General features: G+C 34.4%; 1 protein-coding gene across 2 annotated transcripts in view; it reads right to left on the bottom strand.

The window, feature by feature from the left end:
• Positions 1 to 23,128, bottom strand: part of LOC131162044 (methionine aminopeptidase 1D, chloroplastic/mitochondrial) — a 53,963-nt gene that overhangs the window by 5,428 nt on the left and 25,407 nt on the right. For both annotated transcript variants that reach the window (XM_058118156.1, XM_058118164.1), the window contains exons 7-9: positions 18,615 to 18,694; positions 17,844 to 17,941; positions 10,741 to 10,788 (exon numbers count right to left, since the gene is read on the bottom strand). In XM_058118156.1, the coding sequence (XP_057974139.1) occupies positions 10,741 to 10,788; positions 17,844 to 17,941; positions 18,615 to 18,694 (226 nt within the window). The remainder of the gene's footprint in view (positions 1 to 10,740; positions 10,789 to 17,843; positions 17,942 to 18,614; positions 18,695 to 23,128) is intronic.

Here is a 23,128-nt window from a genome sequence, read left to right as displayed (position 1 = left end):
AAACATCACTTATGAAACCTACTAGACCCAAAAAGATATGCGTACCTAGATAAAAAACCTTGTATGAGACAAATAAATAACATTATTGACCAAAATCATAGGATGATTCATACAAGCTTAAAATAGAGAGTTTTAAAATTTGGAAAGAAAATTCATATGAAAGCAAAAATCAAGCATATTAAATGAATATTTTGATAAGAAACATTTTAAGAATGAGAGATACTTGTAGACAACTTGAGCAATATGACAAAGCAAATGAAAATGAAATACATGTTGTGCTAATTTGTTATATATACTACATGTATGATCATGACTTGACTCATATTAATAATGTATGACTCATTATATTGCAAACTTGAGCATGATTATAAAGCTAAATCTTAATATAAGAAGTATAGAGTTTGAGCATGAGATGATTGAGCAAGAGCATGAATCTTGATATAAAATTAATTTTTGACTATGCATGCTAATAATGAATCAAGTGGATAAATTTGTCTTGTGCTGCTCTTTATATTGGTATCCATGAGTTATGAATGATATTTTTGATATCCACGAACTACGCATGATGTGATCTTAGTTTTGGTATCTATAAAGTATTTTTGGTATCACATTTTAAAATTTTTAATTGGTATCACATTTTAAAAGGCTCAATTGGTATCACAAATTGATATTTAAGAATGATAAACATAATTGAACTCATGAGCATGTTATGATATTGATGATGTTAACATGATATTAGTATTTGATGATTGTGTTCATGAGAACATATAGGATATGAATCAATATATAAAATCTGAATGTATTAAATTCATGGGGAGTATTATGACTTATTACTTGTATTATGTTTCTTCCCAAATTATTAAATTGGAATCATGGAATAAATAATTGGTATCATGAATTATTATGCATGCTGAAGTTTAAAGTACTATACTTTTTATGGTTGCTCATAGCCTTAATACTTAAAGTCTTACTATTTTTGATTGATGTCAAAAGGGGGAGAAGTTTTGGGCAAAAATTGAGCATGATATTAAAAATTGGAAGCTTATTGAAATGATATATCAAAAGCAGGAGAAGTACTTGATATTGATTGATATTGACAATGAATAATGTGATGAGCACGATAGTAAAAGAGTTTTTGAAATTGATCATGATATTGTTAAGTTTGTCAATATGATGCTTATTGAAAGGAGGAGTCTTCCAAAGACTTACTCAAATTTTTGCTTCTTATTTGTCATCATCAAAAAGGGGGAGATTGTTGACCTTACAAAGCTTAAAATCTTATTTTGATGCTAACAAACAAGTGAAACTTAATATTTTTGGTTGAGTGGTGATATTTTAGAACTCACAAGAATCACATATGTGAAAGCAAGATCAAAGTGTTCGTAAGGATCAAATGAAACTTATATTCCAAAGGAACATGATCATATAAAGCTTTAAGAATACTTAAAGGCATGAATGATATATTAAAGCTTGACGACTATGAAATGATGAACTTGATATTAAAGCTTGAAGAAAGAGCAAAGACAAAGCATGAAGACTTAAGTGTTTAAAAATGTCAAAAATCTAAGAAGTCTTTATGTAAGTACTTCATTCGATTTTAATATGAATACAAGAAGCTCTTAGGTTAATTTCTCGGACCTTTCTACCTTTTCAAATACTTGAAAAATATTTTTATAAGGTGAAAAGATATTTCAAAAACGTTAAAATTATTTTTGGAATGAAAAACACCAAAAAGAGGTTTTTCCAAATGCTGTCATTTTTTCTACATCCGCATTGAGGTGCATTTTTCTCTATCAAACACTCCTTATTTTAAAAAATGTTCAACATAAAAGTTGTAGGATTTTCTCTTACCTTTCTTTTGACACCAAGAATACCTAATTTGGAGTTGTAAATAAAAAGTTATGACCAAAATATTGAAGCGGGGTCAAAGCTGTCAGCAAACTGAACACTGTTCACGACAGAACTTCAGAAGACTGAACAGCAGATAGAACCACTTCAGACGTCTGAAATTTATTTTCAGAAGATTGAAGATTAAGTTCAGACTTCTGAAGATTTTACAAAAAGTTTTCTAAAGAGGCAGAACCATTTCAGACGACTCAACTCGAAAGTTCAGACGTCTGAACACTGTTAACAGTCATTTTTTTAAAAAGTTTTGAAATTCAAATTCATATTTCTTGGGCTCTAAACTTTGAGAAAACTTGAAAGACACTTCAAGACACTTGGGGAACACGAAATATACTTGATTACTCATCTATAAATAACCCTCCAAGATTAAGGATTAAATACACCATGAAAATACAGCAAACAAGCTTTTTTGCTCTCAAATCTCCCAATTCTCTCAAAGTTCTCTTGTGCAATCAATTTCCAAATTTCACTACTGAGGATTTTTTGTGAATTTATCAAGAAAATTCTGAGCCTACTCTTAATTCTTGCAACCTAGAAAGAAGGCTTACGGTGATATCTTCTTGAGCTTCATATTTCCATATTGTGAATTTGATTGAAGTGTATAGATTTAATTTGTACTAATCAGCTCTTTGTGAGAGCACTCTTTGTACACATCTATTTTTTGTATCACTTGTAGATTGTGACGAGTCCAAGGTATTAAGATTGTTGGCTAAGTGAGGGGATATCGCTTAAAGAGGCGGACTCTAGCCTAATTGAATAAATGACCGAGTAAGGGGATATCACTTGGAGAGACGGACTCTAGCCTACTGAAGGTGTGTAAACGGTGTTGTTAGCCCGGAAAAGGAACTGATTTTAGTGAATACTTTGGTAGTTTGCCAAAGGCGAGGACGTAGGCTGGGGATAAACCAAACCTCGTAAAAGCCGTAGTCTCACTCTCTCTTTCCCTTGCTCTTTATTTTCAGCACATATATTAACTGTGTGAATGTTTTAAATTCCTAAATCATATATACTACGTAAATTTAAAAATTAAGTAAACTTAAAGTTTAATTTTGATTTGGGATTGCGGAAACCGAAAGAGAGTACGTTAGTTGATTAATACTTTGCGAAAATCTCAAAGGAAGTACGTTAATTGGTTAACATCCAAAGATAAATTAACTAAGAGTTTATTTAAATTCTAAATTTTGGGAAGAGTGCGGATGTTGTGTTAAATATCAAATAGAGAAACAAATTACATTCTCTGCAGGACTTACAATTTCATTCACCACAGGGTTGCAAACAAGCTAAACATCTTGATTGATTATTGTGTAGCTAATTGATTGGTTACTTGCATTGTGGTTAATTAGTTTGAGTGGTTGATTGAATGTTTATTTGTTTTGTGGTTGTGGATTAGATAAAGATAATTAAGCTTTTATTGCGTGATTGCTAAATCAACAAGAAATCAAGAATTCGTTGAAAGAATTAAATTAAGTTAAAGAATTCATAATAAGTTTTAAAAGAAAATTTAAAACCCAATTCACCTCCCCTCTTAGGACTATTCCTTAGTTTTCAAAGATGTTAAGATAGGTCTCCTAAAGAGGCTATGAATCTAGTCTCCAGAAGAGATTCTAAATATTTACCTTCTCAATAGAGTATATTTTTAACCTCCTAAAGAGATGTTAAAATCGACCTCCTCAAGAGGTGAGACGTTTATCGTCTAAATGAGGTAAGTACATTTAACCTTCGAAAGAGGTGGTAAATTATTACCCATTTTCATATTGTAATTGATATTATACTCCTAAGGAATACAAATTGAGAAAAAATAAATAAATAAATAACGTTCCTGAAAACACATAAAAAAGTAACCCCCGAAAGGATGAAAGTAATTTATATTTATTATTATCTCAATTTTATTTCAGTTTTTACATTTTGTTTTTTAAATTACCTTATTATTGTTAATTTATCCACATGTTGAACCTAAGCAAAGTTGAATTTGTTCCCCTTAATATTAAAGACAACAATTATTTATAATGGATTCTTGATGTTGATATCCATCTATATGCAATGAACTTGAGAAATACTATTTTAGATGGAAATACCACATCCCTGCAGGATCGCGCAAAAATTATGATCTTCTTCCGTCATCATTTAGATGAAGAATTAAAATTAAATACCTTACTATCAAAGACCCATTTATCTTATAAAAAAACTTAAAGGATAGATTTGACCATCAAAAGACTATGATTTTACCAAATGCTCGACATGAATGGTTGCACCTGAGGTTGCAAGATTTTAAAACAGTCAGTGAATATAACTGAACTCTGCATAAGATTAGCTCGAAACTAAAATTATGTGGTGAAAATATTATTAATGAAGACATGCTCGAAAAGAAATTTACCACTTTCCATCCCACTAATGTGCTCCTGCAACAGCAATATAGGGAGAGGAAATTTACTAATTTTTTTGAACTTATATAATGTCTTCTTGTTACTGAGCAAAATAACGAGCTTTTGATGAAAAATCAGTCAACTCATCCAACTGGTTCAACCCCATTCCTCTGAAGTGAATACAAATATATCTCGTAGTCAAGGATGAGACTGTAGGCATGATCGTGGGCGTGGTCGTGGTCGAAATAATTACTAGCATCAATGTGAGATTACAATACCCCAGAAGAGAGAAGACCCCCAAAAGCGAAATAATAATCAGAATCAACGACCCAAACATCATGAAAATAAATGCTACAGATGCGAAGGAAAAGACTAATTAGTCACGTACCTACCGTACGCTTAGACACTTAGTAGATCTATATCAAGTCTCTACAAAAGAAAAGAAAAGGAGTAAAGAAGTTGAAACAAATTTTACTGATAATGTTGTTCCAATAGACTTTGATTTTGGACCATCCAACTCTGTTTATCTTGATGTTACTGACTTTTTTGTAAATCAAGACGAAAATAATGATGTAATATTTTAAGATATAAAGTACGCAATATTATATTTGGATTTCAATAAATAAATTATCGTATTTATTGTTGTTATGATCAATTATAATAATGAATTTTTAAAATATGTATTAAAGCGCCGATTATCCTAAAACTTTGATCAATTCTAAGATGTCTGTAGAAGAAGTTTGTTTAGCTGATAGTGCTACAACACACAATTCTTTGAGATAAAAAAATATTTCCATTACTTTAATATATCTTCAACAAATGCAAATACAGTATCTAGTTCTAAAAATTTGATTGAAGATTCCGGAAGAGCTAATATAAAATTACCCAATGATATTTTATTACAAATTGATGAAACTTTATATTTCAGTAGATCCAGAATAAATAAATATGTTAAACTTTAAAGATTTAAGATTCAATAGATATCACATTGAAACTACAAATGAAGGCAGTAAAAAATTTCTTTATATTACTTCTATAGTTTTTAGGAAGAAACAAATTTTAGAAAAACTATCTTTATCTTTTGGATTGTATTATACAAAGATTAAAGCAGTTGAATCATATAATGTCTTGCACCAGAAGTGCAATGACCCAAAGTTATTTACACTTAGGCATGATCATCTTTGACATCCTGGAGATGTAATGATGCGAAGAATCATTGAGAATTCACAGTCATCACTAAAGAACCAGAAGATTCTTTTATCAATCGATTTCATGTGTACTACTTGCTCTTAAGAGAAATTAATTGTCAAAACATCTATTTCAAAGGTAAATCTTGAATCTCCTAGTTTCTTACAAAGAATTCATAGTGATATATGCGGACCAATACATCAACCATCTGAACCATTTAGATATTTCATGATCTTAATTGATGCATCTATTAGATGGTAACATGTTTCTCTATTTACTACTCGTAATATTGCATTTGATAGACTTCTTTCTCAACTGATTAGATTACGAGTTCATTTTCCCGATTATCCAATTAAATCAATTCGTTTGGATAATTCTGGTGAATTTGCATCCTAAACTTTTGATAACTATTGCATGTCACTTGGAATAGATATTGAACATCTCGTTGCTCATACCCATACACAAAATGATTTAGTCGAATCTTTTATTAAGAGACTTCAACTTATTACTAGACCTATAATTATGAGAACCGAATTGTCTTTATCTGTTTGGAGACATGTTATTCTTCATGCTGTATGTTTAGTTTGTATAAGGCCAACTGCTTACAATAAACTTTCACTCATGCAATTAGTTTCTAGGCAACAACTTGATATTTCTTATTTAAAAACTTTTGGTTGTGCAGTATATGTTCCTATTGCCCCTCCTCAAAGAATAAAAATAAGTCCTCAGCGTAAGCTTGGTATCTATGTTTATTTTGATTCCCCTTTTATTATTAGATATCTTGAACCTTTAATAGGTAATTTGTTTAAAACACGGTTTCAAGATTGTCATTTTCATGAAGCAGTGTTCCGTACATTAGGGGGAGCAAAATAAGTGTCTGAAGCATAATATGAAATCATAAGGAATGCTATGAGTTTATCTCATTTAGATTCTTGCACAAATCAAAATGAACTTAAAGTTCAGAATATTATACATTTGCAAGAGATTGCAAATTAGTTACCAGATACTAAGGTCATACTAAAATCACATATACCTGCTGCAAATATTCCAACACGTAATGAGGTCCTCGAAGGACAACAGCCGACTAATAAACTAAACCGCAAGTTAAGCGTGGACGGTCTATTGGTGCAAAAGATAAAACTCCTAGAAGGAAAAAATTGAAATCTGTATACACTCCAAAAAATGTTACAGAGGTGGATAATCCATTCAACATTCACAAACACGTTTCTCCTGTAAATGAAATCCCTATTATGGAACCTCCCGAAGAGAGATCTCCTGAAGAGAAAACTCTTGAAAATACATCCCTTGAAAAAGGGTAGGTACTTGAAAATAATAATGAGATTTTCATTCATTACACAGAGAAATGTGTGATAGAAATAACATTGTTGTCAACAATATATTTACATATGCAGTAGCTACTGTCATTACCAAAAGTAATGTGGATCTTGAACCTAAATATGCTAATGAATGCCAATATAGAAGTGATTGGTTAAAATGGAAAGAGGCTATCACAGCAGAATTAAACATTATATTAAAAAGAGGCGTTTTTGAACCTATAGTCCAGACATCAGAAGATGTCTAACCGATTGAATATAAATGAGTATTTGTACGCAAGCAAAATGAAAATAATGAAATTACTCAATATAAAGCAAGACTCGTGGAACAAGGTTTCTCGCAGAAACCCGAAATTGATGATGAGGAGACATATACTCTCAAAATGGATGAAATCACTTTCAGATTCTTAATTGGGCTAGTAGTCGCTGAATGACTAAGCATGCGTCTTATGGACGTAGTAACAACATATCTATACGGGTCGATAGATAGTGAAATTTATATGAAAATCTCTAAAGGATTTAAATTGCCTGAAGCAAAACCCAGAAATTTATATTCAATTAAACTCCAATATTTTTTATATGGATTAAAGCAATATGGACGCATATGATATAATCGATTAAGTGAGTACCTTGTGGAAGAAAGATTCATTTCCAATTTTTTCATGCGTTTTTTATTAAAAGATCAGAATCCGGATTTGCTATAATTGTAGTTTATGTGGATGATTTGAATTTAGTTAAGACTCCTGAAGAGCTCACTAAAGCTGCATTATTTAATGGCATAACTTGAGATGAAAGATTTAGGAAAGATAAAATATTGTCTTGGCCTACAGATTGAACATGTAAATGGCGAAATTATTGTTCACCATTCTAAATATACCGAAAAGATATTAAGACAATTCTATATGAGCAAAGTTTATCCTTTGGGATCTCCAATGATGGTGTGATTCCTTGATGTTAAGAAGGATCCATTTTGACCTCATGATCCGGAGGAGGAATCACTTGATCCTGAAGTACCATATTTAAGTGTTATCGGCTCTTTGATGTATCTAACCAATTGTACAAGACCCGACATTGCATTTGCTGTAAATCTACTAACAAAATATAACTCTGCTTCTATTTGGTGACACTGGAGTGGAATTAAGCACATTCTAAGCTATTTGAGAGGTACATCTGATTTGGGTCTATTCTACTCATTTGATTCTAAGTTTAAACTAGTAGGATATGCAAATGTTGGATAACTATTCAATCTTTACAATGTTAAATCTCAAATTGGATATGCATTTATTTACGAAAAACCTGTTATATCTTGGAAATCAATAAAGCAGACGGTTACAGCAACGTCCTTCAATCATTCTTAAATACTAGCTATCCATGAAACTAGTAGAGAATGCATGTGACTCAGATAAAGTATTTCTCATATCCAAGAAAATTGTGGTCTTCAATCAATCAAGGGTATTCCAATAGTTTTATATAAAGATAACGCTGCATGTATAGCTCAACTAGGAAAGGATACATCAAGGGTGATAGAATGAAGCATATTTCTCCAAAATTTTTCTATACACATGAACTCCAAAAGAATGGTAATATAGATGTTCAGCAGATTCGATCAAGCGATAATCTAGCAAATTTGTTCACCAAAGTTTTGTCTACTACAATATTCAAGAAATTGGTTCATCTCATCGGAATGACACATCTTAAAGATCTTAGGAGAAAGAGTTAATATACGAGTAACATCCAAAGTGGAGTGTTATGAAAAGTATAAAAATTAATGGCTGTCACCCCTTCATTTTTCACCATCATAAATTATGTGCTATCCTTGTTGTCCTATAAAAGGAACCTCTCCCTCTCATTTTGATATACATACATAAAAAAGCTTGAAGTGTGCAGACAAATAGAAAGGATAAGAGAAGAGGAGAGATAGAAATAAAGAAAGACATTTTGTACAAGGCCAGTTCTAAATCATCTTATAATTCCTCTCAAAATAGTGAAGTTTTGATCTCATCCGCCCATGGAGTAGGCATAGCTGAACCACGTAAAATTTCAGTCTTGTTTCTATTTATTTTTCTGTATCTTTTACAACATGATTCATATATATGATAGTTATGCACATGTAAATTGGAAGTTATCATTCAATTATTTACATGAATGCTAGGAAATCAAGCTAAACATAGAAATTGGTGGTTGGGAAGACTTAGCGGTTGTTACAACAACTATTTTGAATTTCTCGTAAGTAATTTCATCTTTGTGGTGTCTATCAAGCATTCTCTATTGTAATGGTCCTAGCCCAACTCCTTTGAAGTATTGTCCGCTTTGCCTATTGACCTCCCAGATTTGTCCTATAAAATGCACCTCACTTAGTTGGAACCCAAACCCTCCTTATATGCCCAAGATCTCCCTTGTACACATTCGATGTGGGACCATGACAGGCTCTCCCATCTAATATTTGAAGTCCTCGTCAGCATGATTTTCCTTAGTACACATCCGATATAAGCTCATGACAGATTATTCTGTTTGATTTCTGACATCCTTGTCAGCATGATCTTCCTAGTACACATCCGATCTGAGACCGCAACAGGCCATCCCGTTCGATCTTTGATGTCCTCATCAAAGTAGTTTACACCTCTTTGTAGGATCCACTCACAAGATAGTACCCCCAAGGTGGATCCACTCACATGATAGTACCCACAAGGATGCTCTGATACCAAATGTAACGGTCATGAGTCCAACTCTGGTGAGGTATTGTTCGCTTTGGCCTATTGGTCTCACGAGTTTATCCTATAAAAATGCACCTCACTTAGTTAGAGCTCAAACCCTCCTTATAAGCCCAAAATCTCCCTAGTACACATATGATGTGGAACTGCGACATCTGTGAATTCCTGACATATTCTGCTCAAGGTTGGTTATCTCCTTGATTCCATCAGCATCGAATGCAAATGACCATAGAAAACAACGAGGTAATCGGTTTCTTTCATACTATAGGGGCATAAGCTTCTTTATTAAGTCTGGGTTTTGGCATTTAGCATTTATGCATCTCACTCCGCATACTTAGTTCCAAAGGTCATTAGTGCAGAACAAGCAGTTTTAAAGGAAAACTAGTCCAACCAAGAATAAAATAATTTCTAACCTAATGGCAGCATAGAATTTGATACATACATCTTTTCAGCATCACATAAATGTGAATATCCAAGATCTAAGCAATCCAAAGAAAGTAACAAGATCATCAAAGGTGCAACTATTCTAAAAATTCCCTCTAGAGTTTAAAAAACTTTCCTTGTTTGACTCGATCAAATTTGGAGCCAGCAAGCACAAGTACGGATTAACTCAACCAAGTTTTGAGAAACATAAAAAGAAATAATCTCAATTCTACTTGCACAACGTTGGGAGAAGCCTCAGATTTGTATAAGACGTAAGACAAAATTATATTGAATTTCGTCAAAATCTATCCAAATCTAAATCCAAGACCCAACATCTATGCTCCCAAACACACTAAAAATGTAATTGAAGTACTTATTAAAGCACACACACAAACTGCATAACACAGTGAATATTCAACTCCAATTCTGAGAACAACAAACAGAAACCAACATGAACATGCATGCTATTCCAGCATAGAAGACAAGAAACTACATAAATAAAAAAGGCTGCCAATAATTTTTAAGACCAAGACAAAGAAGTTTGAGCCAACTCTAAAGTGTTTCAACAAAAATTATTGACAAAAATACACATAAATGGATTGCAAGTGCTCAGTAAATTAATCAAAGCTTCTTTTTTTTTGGCCATTTATTATATCATTATATCAAATTCTGTGTGAGTTAATATTTACTTGGACAACTTTGAAGTCAGAACACTTACATGTAAAATTTTCACTCCTGCAAGGCTTAAAAAAAATTCTGCTAACCAGATAGTTGGTGAGAAGATCGAGGTAAATTTCAAGAGAGAAAATATATTACCAATTGTGAAAGTTTGATTCAACATCATATGCCCAGCTTCATTGTTTCCTAGAAAGAAAAACAAGTGTTATATCCAGCTGAATTCATGGAAGTTTTGACAGAAAAGCACAATATAATGAAGATGACAATACAAGCTAAAACAGGGACCATTCTGTGAAGGATCATATCCTAACTTTAAAACTTGGGAACATAATAATAAATGATGAATTTTTTCCCAAGTTAGAAGAGGAATTTTTACAGGCCTCAGGGTGCACACATTCATTATACATAGAAACCATCTCTAACAGTAGTACATTGTTTAGATCTGATCAGATGTTCTACAATAAATATTTACCCATAAACTTCCTGGTGTAGGTATTTAATTTTGACATTCCAGTCATAGCAGCACATATTCACATTCATCAAACAACTTGGATAATGTGGTTAAACATCCACTTTCTATGACTAACTAATCCATGCATGAATGGAAACAAAGTTAACCACTGGTTCCTGTAAGGAAAACAAACTTCCAAACATGGGCGGAAATGCAAGTAAGAAAACCTTCCCATCCCCCCCCCCCCTTTCTCCCCCTCCCGCTCCCGCTCCCCAAAAAGAAAATGTTCCCTTATATTAGATAAAGTTGAGAAGAATTGTACACTTTTGGGGACTGCAAAATTTTGTAAAAAGTACAATCATCCCTGTAACTTATTATATTTTGATTAGTTAACAAATTATTTTATTCATCACAATTTACAACTTTGTGTTGACTCTATGAATCCAATCCAGTTTTGATAATGAAAAATTACTTAGTATCTTACCCGTGCATTGAGCTTTTGAACAGGATCATTACTTAGCACACATGGATGGTAAGAATGCTATGGAAGCTATGAAAAACCTGAAGCACATACAACTTGGCCTGTTCCATGGAAGTTGAAGGACAAAAGGATGAAGATGGTTCAACTTTTCAATTGTAATGTGCATTTAGTCGTATTCGTATTTACATGTCTCATAAGATATAGTTGGAAGCTCAAAATGACCAATAGACGAACCTTAGGATGCATGTTTTTCATGAAACATTCATATGCACTTGTTCTAGGTTGGATCTACATCTTAGAAGGTTAATAGTCCCCTGGCCTCACCGATGAATGCATGAAGGCCACTCGTCGACGAATGCATGTTCCCGTCAACGAGAAAATACTGAGACCCTAACTTTCTTAGACAGACCACTAGTCGACGATTCCCCTGGTCTCGTCGCCGATCGAGTGAAGGGCGCTCATCAACTAGTGTGTCCACTCATCGACAAGTCTAGCGGGCAAACTGACGCTCCAGCGCTTAAACGAGCATATATTTTTTTTAATTAAAATATTTTTCAATGATCCAACGGTTGGAAAATGTTTAGATGCCGAAAATGCTTATATATATCAAACCTAAAATCCCTAAAACCTAGTTTTACACCTCTTGCCTACACTCTATCACATTTAGACATCTTTTGGGCATTCTCTCAGTATTCAAAGGGCATTCACTCACATCATCTTGAAAAGCATTATTGATCTTGAGATTTTGAGGTTTGGTAAAGTTTATTTTGAGCATTCAATCTTTTCAAAGTTTATCTAGTCTCCTATTAACTTTGTTTAAAATCTTTATTGGGGAGCAAGAATCCTAGTTTTCCATATATCCTTTATTTGAAAAATCTTTTGGGGAAAAAGTTTTTTGTTTGTTACTGGGGCTTGAATCTTTGAAAGTATTTACCCTCATATTTTTATTCAAAGATTTTATTTTTGCAAAAGTTTTTAGAGCAAACCCTAGGATCTCCAACACATGTATTATTTGAAAATTTATTTTTTGGAGAAATATTGCATTGGGTTTAGATCTTTGAAGAAACTCATCATACATATTTTTATATACAGAGGTCATATATTATTTTATTACAAATATCATATTGAGATCAACACATTTACTCCATTGAGCTTCAAGTTATATCTTAAGAGAGTGTGTAGGATTTCACTTGTACACATTAGCTTGTTGAGAAGCATCTGAGTGTATCTGAAAATTTTCATTTGTCACTTGTATTGATGGTTCGAGTTGTGAATATGGGAGGAGGAAGCTACGCCTCTTGTAAACAGCAGATTGTAAAGAGGAAATTGTGCTTCTTGTAAGCAGCGGATTGTAACGGGAAGCTCCGTCCCAAGTTAAGGAGCGGTATAGTAAAATCCTTGGGTAGTAGCGAGGACGTAGGTTGGGTTGGCCAAACCGAAAATCTGGAGTGTGCATCTCTCTTCCCTTGTCTCATTTTATTTCCTCTTGCGCTTGATTATTTGTTTATTGTATATGTTTTAAATAATTGCTGCACTTGAGATTGATTGGGTAGTACTAAATTGCTTGAGATAATCTTAACTTGAATTTATTAAGTTGTGTGATACTGATATTTGAATATCTTCAAGCTAGTGTTTGTAGTTGCGATTTTAAAATTAGGACTTAAAAGGCCTAGAATTTTAAAATAACCAAATTCACCCCCTCTTGGGATTACACCTAATTTCACACTTTGCCCTTCTATATTTTGATCAGTCACTAGCTGGTCCTGAACCATCCTCAAATTCTTAAACGATCAATTAAACCATAATTGTTTACTCCATAGTTTAAAATTTGCTGCACCCTCTGCCCTCTCCTCCAAAACAAATAAACCCGCTGCCTCCAAACTGGTCTTGAATTTGGCAAACATAAAGTTCTACCATATATCACGAGAACTCAGACTTAGTAACAATGTAACATAAAAAATAAAATATCAATAAAAATAATATATAATAAGTGCTGCAACATGCAATACCTTCAATGGCCAAAGAAAAATAGGGGTTTTATATTTGTGAAATAAATAGAGCAGCCACCAACTTTTCACCTTAGGTGTGATTGGTCATCTAATTTTTCTACCAATTTAGCTAAGGTTGAAGAATTTAATGTAATTCTACTAAATAGCAGGAATTGCTCTAACGCAAAGCTCAGGGTATTATTTTAACCACAAGCCCCATTTTTCCAAACATTTTGAAAAACAAAAATACAAAACAAAACAAAACAACATTGTATTGGGGGTATTATTTATTTATTTATTTATATTTTTTGGAAAAAAAAAAACTTTAACTTTTAAAATGAAAAAGGACATTATCTAAGGCCCTAGATAAACAGCCAAAAATTCTAGAAAAATCCAAAAGAAAACCTTAAATAAATGAAAAAATGAGCCCCAAACCGCCCTAGAACTTATTGCTAACTTTTAGAGGCTGAGGAAGTATGTATGAGAGATAAATCACAAAAAAATGTAGACAGATAGATGGGAGGAAGGAGAGAAAAAAGAGTTGTTCTCCAAGAGGGCTTTGGCTGATGCCGGAGGGCTTGTATAGGTTGTCAAAGAGAGAGAGAGAGAGAGAGAGAGAGAGAGAGAGAGAGAAGCTCCACCAATTGGCTCTGAGCCAACCTTGGAAGGCCCAAGTCTCCATGACACGCTTCATATTGCCACCACAGAGAGAAAGATGGGAGAAAACATGGCGAAAAAGCTAGAAAAATATGGGAATAAAGGACAAGAAAAAAAAAAAGGAGAGCAAAAAGAAAGAAGCTTTTCATAATGGATTTGGGCTAGCCTTGGAAGGGTATGGTTGCCATAGCTCACTCTGTATTGCCATACAAGAGTGAAATCGAGAGAGAAGATGTAGAGAAAAACAAATAAAGATGGAAATGAAGGAAGAGAGAGGACAGGGAAAAAGAGGAGACAAACTTTGCTGCCCAGGCCAGCCCTCGAAGGGCTGAATCATCCCAGTCTGTTTCCAGACACTGGCAAAGGGTAAAATAGAAAGAAAAAATATAAGAAAAAGAACAGAGAATTAAAATAAGAGAGAGAAAAAAGAGGGGAAAGGGAGAAAAATAAAGTGAACTAGGGTTTCTTCAAAGAAAAATCCGAGCTAACCTTAGGCAGAATGAACTATCGACAGTTGTCCATGATTGGCTAATGTCTTTGTATGACGTTAGGCAAAGATAGAGTATAGTTTGTGCTTTAATCACGTGGAGAAAGTAAGTGATGGGGGCGGGGGTATTCACATGACATCAAGATTGGACATTTTCAATAGGAGAGAAGGGGAACCCTTGGGTTGTGTTTTAGTTCACAGAATATCTTTTTAGGATGGAATAAAATGAAAATGTAATTAAAAATGTATAGGGATGTAATAATTTTAAAAGAAGTCACCCATGCTAAAGTTTGCTTTATTCTGTCCAATGTAGAATATGATGGAAATAGGCCTTTCCATTGTAAAATTTAGGAATAGCTATACCTTGTCTATTCTATGTTATGAACTCCAAAAAAATTTAAAAAAAAAATTGCATTCTTATTTGCCTAATGGTGTAGCACAATTTTGATGTAAACTATTAAATTCTTCTATTATAATCACTATATTCCTAATACACATTCTGACCGACCAAACATGACCTTAGGGATTTAAATGATCCTGGGGTGGACACTTTAAAAAGCAATAAAAGGCAGTCCTTGGAGATTTATACAACTCTAGGAATGGCTACCAGAAAAAGGAGAAAAGGTAATCCATCGAGATTTAGCTGACCCCAAGAGTGGATTATCAGAGTAGTGGGCAGTCCTTGGAGATTTATATGATCCCAATAGTGCAAATTTAACTCGTGAGGATTTATATGACCTGATTACGAAATAGAAAAGCAAAATCCTTATATGACATCCTCAATAGAATTCCATAAAGGAGATTTTGTTTCTGCAGATTACGCAGAAGCAATAAGCAAGCGTGAAAGTATATTGAGTCAAGTGGAATATTGTAAAGCAACACAATTCATATATTACGCCTTAAGGTAATAATCTGTGACACTAGAAGAAAGTTGCCTAAGACTGCATAATTGGTCCATTATTTGCTCCCTTTAATTTTCTCTTGAATATATCTCATTTTGGACCATGTGATAACAGGTGGCTCTCCAAGATACTTTTTGTCCCTTTCAACTTTTTGCCAACATTGCTTTGCCAAACCAAGAAGTTTAGATTTAGCTAAGTAGATACTCTTGTGGTTAGACAATCTATACCAATTAAAATAATTCTCCATGTCATCCAACCAATCTAGGAAAGGCTGAGGACCTGAATGACCATAAAAAATAAAGACACCTAGGTTTTATCAATTGTTTAGAATTGCCAACTAGATGGGAGCTAGATATGTGGAATCGATCCATCATTTTCTTCCATTAAAACAAAAGGAAAATATGGACCAATGCAAATTCAAACAAGTACCAAATATAAGAAACACTAAATCAGTTTTCGTGGAGTCCAAGCAGTGGAAGTTCATTCAACATTACTAAACAGCCCTTCCGCTTTGTAGTTTCAAGAGATTCTTCAAATATTTCACCTCATTTTCTCACTGACAATCCAATATAACTCCACTTAAAAATTTGGAGAGTGTGCCAGCACACTGAATTTATCCTCCAAAAAATATGTGCTAAACAATTGAAGATGGACTTATTCAAGCGAACATTAACGTCTCATAAAGGAAAGCTTATTTGATGCAGTAAATCTCAAAACACTGCAGATAGGCCTCAATCAGAATGCTGGCAGACCTTCAACTCTGAAATTTGCATTGGCTGTCCAATATTTTGAGCTAACTTCCCAATTTCTCAAGTTTCCACAAAATAAAAGCCTACAGAATGCAGCAATGAAGTCTGAATCCAGTATTGGTGCTGAAGTTATCCTCCAAATATGTAACTTGCACTAGCACTTGAATTTTCCTCGATTGAGCTTCAAAATCCAGGGAAAAAGTAGTTGGAAACAAATTCTCTCTAAACTGGAAGCAGGAGAAGAATCTAGCAGTTCCTCACTTGCAGGTTGCATGTGCCTCCGGCAATGGTGCTCCAGATGCTAACAGATTGAGGGGTGGTGAATCAAATGGTGGCGGTGGTGTTTCAAGTAAACATCATCAAGAGAGATTTTAAAGGGTGGTCAGCTCGAAAACATCAAAACATTCAGGTAGCATTTGGATCTTCTCCGGTGGATGATGGAACTTCAGGGGGTTGTGTTTCGGAGGGTTCTGATTCTGGCAGTGAAAGAAGTGTCATAAAAATTTTTCTGGAATAGCCTATTTATACAGAATGGTAAAGGTGGTCTTATTGGTGTTTGAATTTCAGAGGCGCAACTGCAATTTCTTTGGAAGTTACAAATGAACTCCTCGAGGCTTTTCCTGCAATTTCTGAACTTAGGATGCTTGTTAGGTACTTACAGTTATGCACAACACTTACAGCAATTGAAATTGATTCAAATTAACTATAAATTGTTCTTACGTGTGACAGCAATGGTAGAGGCAGAGGAGTGTGGATACGGTTCTAGGGCTACTCTGCTGCCAAATTGATGTAGGACAGCATTAGAAGAGAAAATTGAGAGAATAAGGGGAGAGAATTAGATGAAGAGGAGGAGAAGAAGAACAGAAAAGAAGAGAAGAGATAAGACTTAAGAGGGTGCTGGACAGCGGGGACAGAACATAATAGGGAGAGAACAGGAGATAGAAGAACAAAATTGAGAGACTTTAGATAGAACAGAGGGGAGAAGAAGGAGAAGAAAGGAGGAGGACGAACCTGTGAGAGAGAGAGAGAGAGAGAGAGGGAGGGAGGGAGGGAAACTGTTCTTGCAATTCTGATTCAAACAGTAACTGTCCAAGTAACTTAGACCAGTATTTATACCCACTACTACTAACATATATTTACATAAAAACCCCTATAAAACAAGAAATTACAAAATAAGCACAAAGGTACTTAAATATGCAAAATAAACGTAAATTAACTATACTTCTAAAATAACCAAAGTTTTCCCAAGCTAAAATAATAGAACCTAGCTACAATATAAACATCTAAAGTTCTCCATTGGTGATTGCCCATCACCATGAGGCATGAGTTCAAAAATAAAGTTTGAATCCCAGAACATTTATATACTGTTAACAATAATAACAATGAATGATAAAAAAAATCCTAAGTTCCAAACCATAAGATCAAATGAGTGATAATAACCAGCAGATAAACAGTACACAGATGGCAATAAAAGCTATAGCCTAGCACAACAGCAAATGGAGAATAAAGGAGTTCAGGATAATTACTGAAATGTAGAATAACAGGATCAGCATGAAATACACGTCCAACTCCATGGCCAACAAACTGTTGGACAACACCATAATGAAATTTATCTGCATGATCACTTCAATCGAAAACAATACAATGAGAAGATATAAAAATCAAAGCTTAACATTCATGAACAAACACATTATGCTTCCAACTGCACATGGTTACGTGTTAACTGAAAACCAGTACTAAAAGAAGACTACAATGAATCTTCAATGTCAGCATAAAAACTTCAAAAGTTCAAGTATGCGTACGTGTCGGTCCTGTCCCCAGACATTTTTACTATACCAGTTTCCAAGAAAGAGTTGTAGAAAAATGCTGGTTGGCTTAGAAGTGAAAGTCACAAGTTACTAAAACAACTGGCGACACATCTAATCCATAGGTAATTATTGGTGGTGGGGAAAGCAAAACAAAGGCGTTAGGGGGCAAGGTTGGATTTTTTTTTTTTTTCTTTTAAAGAAATAAACAAACTAAGTACATCTGAACATGCTGCATGTACTCATATTTTTTGTATCAAGATATCAGGCTGCAATCTTTATATTGCCTCCATTTGAAATTTTAAAGAAAACTGGAAAAGTGATGTAGGACTGTGTTCAGAAGTAATTGCAAGCAATTTTCTACTTTGACATTCTACTCTTTTCACAGTTTCTACGAAATAAAATAAAAAACCAAGGGTGATGTTTACTAATGTTATATGGAAACAGTCAAAAAACAGGAAGCAAAAACAAAAACCAAATATGATGCCTTACTTTATAGTTTTACCAATTTTCTTGTATTCCACTCCTGGTCCACATATTGATACTGCCTTATTAAGGCATTCTTTAGTTACCTAAGCAACAATTGAGGAAGCCATTGTCATGACCAGAATAAATATAAAGAAGCAGACAAAGGCAACTCAAGAAGATAAAAAATAAATTCTTTCATCACTTGCCCCGGTGATAACTAGATGCAAAGCAAATGTGACCTTTTTCGAGTACTATTAAAAAAAAAAAGGCATAAATTTGGAAAAAAAAAAACAGAAAAATGACAGAAAAGTTACACATTATAACAACAATTATTCAGCAAAAGTTTGAGAAAACAGTTCAGTTACCACTCTGATTTTTTAACATAACAATGCTATGGCATCACAGTAGCACTGATCCAAGATCAAAACTTATTGTTACTCAACATAAAACCTCGAGAACGTAACTCAGAAAAAGAATAATTACTTCCTCATAGTTCAGTATCTCTAACTCTCTGTCCTCAACTACAATTCCGTCCAAAGTCACTATTTTTCTTTGGTACAACTCTCAACGAACCCAATACTACAAACCTAATTGGTAAGACCAAAATTATGCAAAGTTCCCTTGACGACTTGAAGCAATAAATCAGCTACATCAAGCAACTTTGCAAGCAGATTTTATCTCATCTCCTTATGTTTGTGGCTTTGTGGTAGATATGCATTTATGGTCACCTGAGCTTGAGGATTCTGAAGACCTTATTCAGTTAATTTTTTCCTTCTATTTTTTTCTAGAAATTTAAGACAATGGCTTGCACAGAAAGTCATTCCTTGCAGTTACTTCTGTCTATTTTGGATACCTCTCCCTAGCATGGACATTCTGGAATGTTTAAACTGCCTAAGGGTCACAGATACAGAAGTCCCACATGAAGACAGGTGTTCTCAAAGAACAACCTCCAAAAGAAGAAATGAGAAGCAACTATATGGGCATGGCAAAGGAGAACAAGTAATAAAAGGTTATCATAGGGGTGTCTTTTTATGCACATGCAAATTTGTTTTTCAGTTGACCATATGTTCAGATAATCAAATTAGCATGGAGACATAAGAAAGGTCTTCTAAGCACTAGAGAAGGTATTAAATCCTTCAATGCTGGATTCCAACAGTTCAACTCCTAGATCAAAACTTCAGTACTGTTGAGGTCCAAAAATATTAAAGCACAGCCTGATCCTGAACCTAATCATGGGTCATTATCGCCAAGCTCATGTCACATATATTCACGCTTAGATTGTTTACATCCCTGTATGACATGAAATAGTTGCATCTGATCCAAATGAGGTAAGATTGAAGTTCAAGAGAATTATTCTAGAGTCTGAGAAAGCCATGAACCTACTGAAGTTAGTTAATTCAGTTATTTAGTTGAAAAGTCAGCAGACAACTCAGCTTACAGTCAGCAGAACATTCAGCAATAGAATTATTCAGTCAGCAAGTTGCAGCCAGTGTGATTCTTATTCAAAGTTCTGTTCAGTTTTTCAAAGTGGAATACAGCTGTCATCCATTAATAGCACAGGAGTGAGTTATTTAGTCTAGGAACTTGTCATATTCTTTTCCTTGTTTCTAGGTTTATTTAATGAGTTGTTAAGTTCCTAGAATGTTAAAATTTCCCATCTATTCCCCATGTACTCTGCCCTATAAATAGTGTCCTTATCCCAGTCATTTTAAATAGTAAAAAAGTTGAAAAGAATCTCAAAAATCCAGCAAAAAGTGCTGCAGCACTGTAGCTTTTTATATATGTAATTTCTTCATCAAGTCAGTAAATTAATTCTTCTGTATTTTTCTTCTCTGTTTTTCCTGTTTTTCTATTCTTCTGTTCCAACAAAATTTGGTATCAAAGCCATGTCGTCCAGCACCTCTTCCTATGCTGGAACTATGTTCAAATATTCTCAAAACCAAGTACCCACCTTCAAAGGAGAAAATTATAGGTACTGGGCTGATCAAATGAAAATTTTCTTCATTGCACGAGACTTATAGGAGTTTATTGAAGAAGGGCATGATGATTCAACTTCAGCAAATGATGATTCATCCCCTACAAACACAAGCACAGCAACCTCATCTCAGAGATCAGCCCAGAACAAAGAAAAAATAAAAAATAATGCTCTTGCTTTGAGTTATCTTCATCAAGGGATTAGCAAGACCATCTATCCCCGCATCTTTGGCATTCAAAAGGCTAAAGATGCATGGGAAATACTGCAGAAGGAATTTCAAGGAAACAATAAAGTAGTCTTGACCCAACTACAATCTCTTTGGAAGAATTTTGAATGCTTGCCAATGAAATATTCTGAAAGCATCAAAGATTTTTTCTTCAAGGTTGCTGAAATAGTCAACTAAATCAGAGTTTATGGTGATCGGATAGAAGAAAAAATGATCGTTCAAAAAATTCTCAGAAGTTTACCACCAAAATTTGATCATGCAGCTGCAACAATTGAAGAATCAAAAGACCTCTCAATTATGACCATGTTGCCCTCTGTGGTTCTTTAGAATCACATGAGGAAAGAATTAAAAGATCTTCAGGACAGCCCTTGGAGCAGGCTTTTCAATCAAAGCTCAATTTGAACCGGGAAAATCAAGAGGAAAGGAAATTTTCAGCAACAAGACCAGTCTCAAAGAGGCCAAAATAATCAGTCTCGGGGTTGTGGAAGAGGTTGTGGCAGAGGCAGGAATTTTCAGCCTCAAAGGTCCAACAATCAAGGACAGAATTGCATCATATGCAAGAAGTCAAATCACACCTCAGCTGAATGCTATTTAAGGTGTAAAAGGTGCCGCATTCCAAACCATTCAGACCGGGATTATTGGCACAAGAAGAATGAAAGTTCAGAAGCAAATTTCAGCAAGGACAACAAGGTTTGGTACCTTGACAGTGGCTGTAGCAGTCATATGACAGGTAACTGTGAGTTGTTTGTTAAAATTGATGAAAATGCTTCAAATTCCGTTATTCTTGGTGATGGGAAATTTGTAAAAGTTAAAGGAAAAGGTGTAATAGCAATGCAGTCCAGATCAGGTGAGCAAAAATTCATCCATGATGTTCTTTATGTCCCAAGTCTTGCTCACAATCTCTTAAGTGTGGGCCAGTTAATTCAAAAAGGATATCAAGTCCATTTCGAAGGAAATGAATGCAGAATCATAGACAAGAAGAATAACTCACTGATGGCTAAAGTTGAGATGACTCAAAACAAGGTTTTTCCACTCTCCATCAACTACACAAGTCCAGTGGCTTTGAAGAGTGAAATTTCAAACGAATCTCAACTATGACATCTTAGATATGGGCATTTAAATTATAAGGGACTGCAGCTTCACAAGCAAAAGGATATGGTTCGTGGTCTTCCCCAAATAAATCCAATTGAAGGAGTTAGTGAAGGCTGTATTTACGGGAAGATGCACCACCTTCCTTTCCCCAAAACTTCTTGGAGGGCCAAAGCTCCTTTAGAGCTTGTTCATGCGGATGTATTTGGTCCCACAAGAACACCATCTCTTGGAAACCAAAGGTATTTCATCTTTTTTGTTGATGATTTTACTAGAATGATATGGTTGTATTTTATTCAGCAAAAATCAGATGCCTTCTCAATATTTCTGGAGTTCAAAGCCTTTATTGAAAGGCAAAAGTGGGCTGAAAATGAAGACCTTAAGAACTAATCGTGGAGGTGAATTCAGATATTGCAAGAAGGAAGACATTCAAAGGCAACTAACAGTGAGTAGAAGCCCTCAGCAGAACGGAGATACTGAAAGAAAGAACCGGACATTGTTGAAATGGCTCGGAGCACATTAAAAGGTAAAGGACTTCCTAATTCTCTTTGGGTTGAAGCTGTACATACCACTGTTTATATCTTAAACAGGTCACCAATAAAATCGGTGAAGAATAGAACTCCCTATAAGACTTGGAGTGGGAGAAAACCAAATGTTAGCCATCTGAAAGTGTTTGGTTGTCTAGCCTACTCACTCAACAAAGCTCCTAATAAGGACAAGTTTGATCAAAAGGGAGAAAAGCTTGAGTTTTTTGGGTACAGTGATGAATCAAAGGGCTATCGGTTGAATCCTGTTAATCACAAGCTGACAGTGGCAAGAGATGTCATCTTTGATGAAAGGGGAGTATGGCAATGGACTTACAGCGGCCAGAACTCAACAAATATTCCAGATTTTGTACCAACTAAAGCAACAAGACCTAAATCAACTACTAAATCTCAAAATCCAGCAATTGCACCCAGGAACCTTAGTTCAAAATATGAAAATTCAGAAAATGAAGGAACTTCATCTTCTTCATCTGTCCTAAGAAGATTTGAAAGAGTTAGAAGACCTCTGGAGAGGTATGACGATTTTAGAAGCTATTTTTCTAATGAAAATTTAGAATTTGCTCTTTTCTCTTGTGAGCCATAGAATTTTGAAGATGCAGTGAAGGATAAAAAATGAAAAAAGATCATGGAAGAAGAGCTGAACGTGATTGAAAAGAACAACACATGGAAGCTTGTGAATCCTCCTGAAGGCAAAGACATTATT

Source organism: Malania oleifera, chromosome 1 (assembly GCF_029873635.1).
Source record: "Malania oleifera isolate guangnan ecotype guangnan chromosome 1, ASM2987363v1, whole genome shotgun sequence".
Lineage (NCBI taxonomy): Eukaryota > Viridiplantae > Streptophyta > Magnoliopsida > Santalales > Ximeniaceae > Malania > Malania oleifera.
This window is presented reverse-complemented; position numbering and strand designations above follow the sequence as displayed.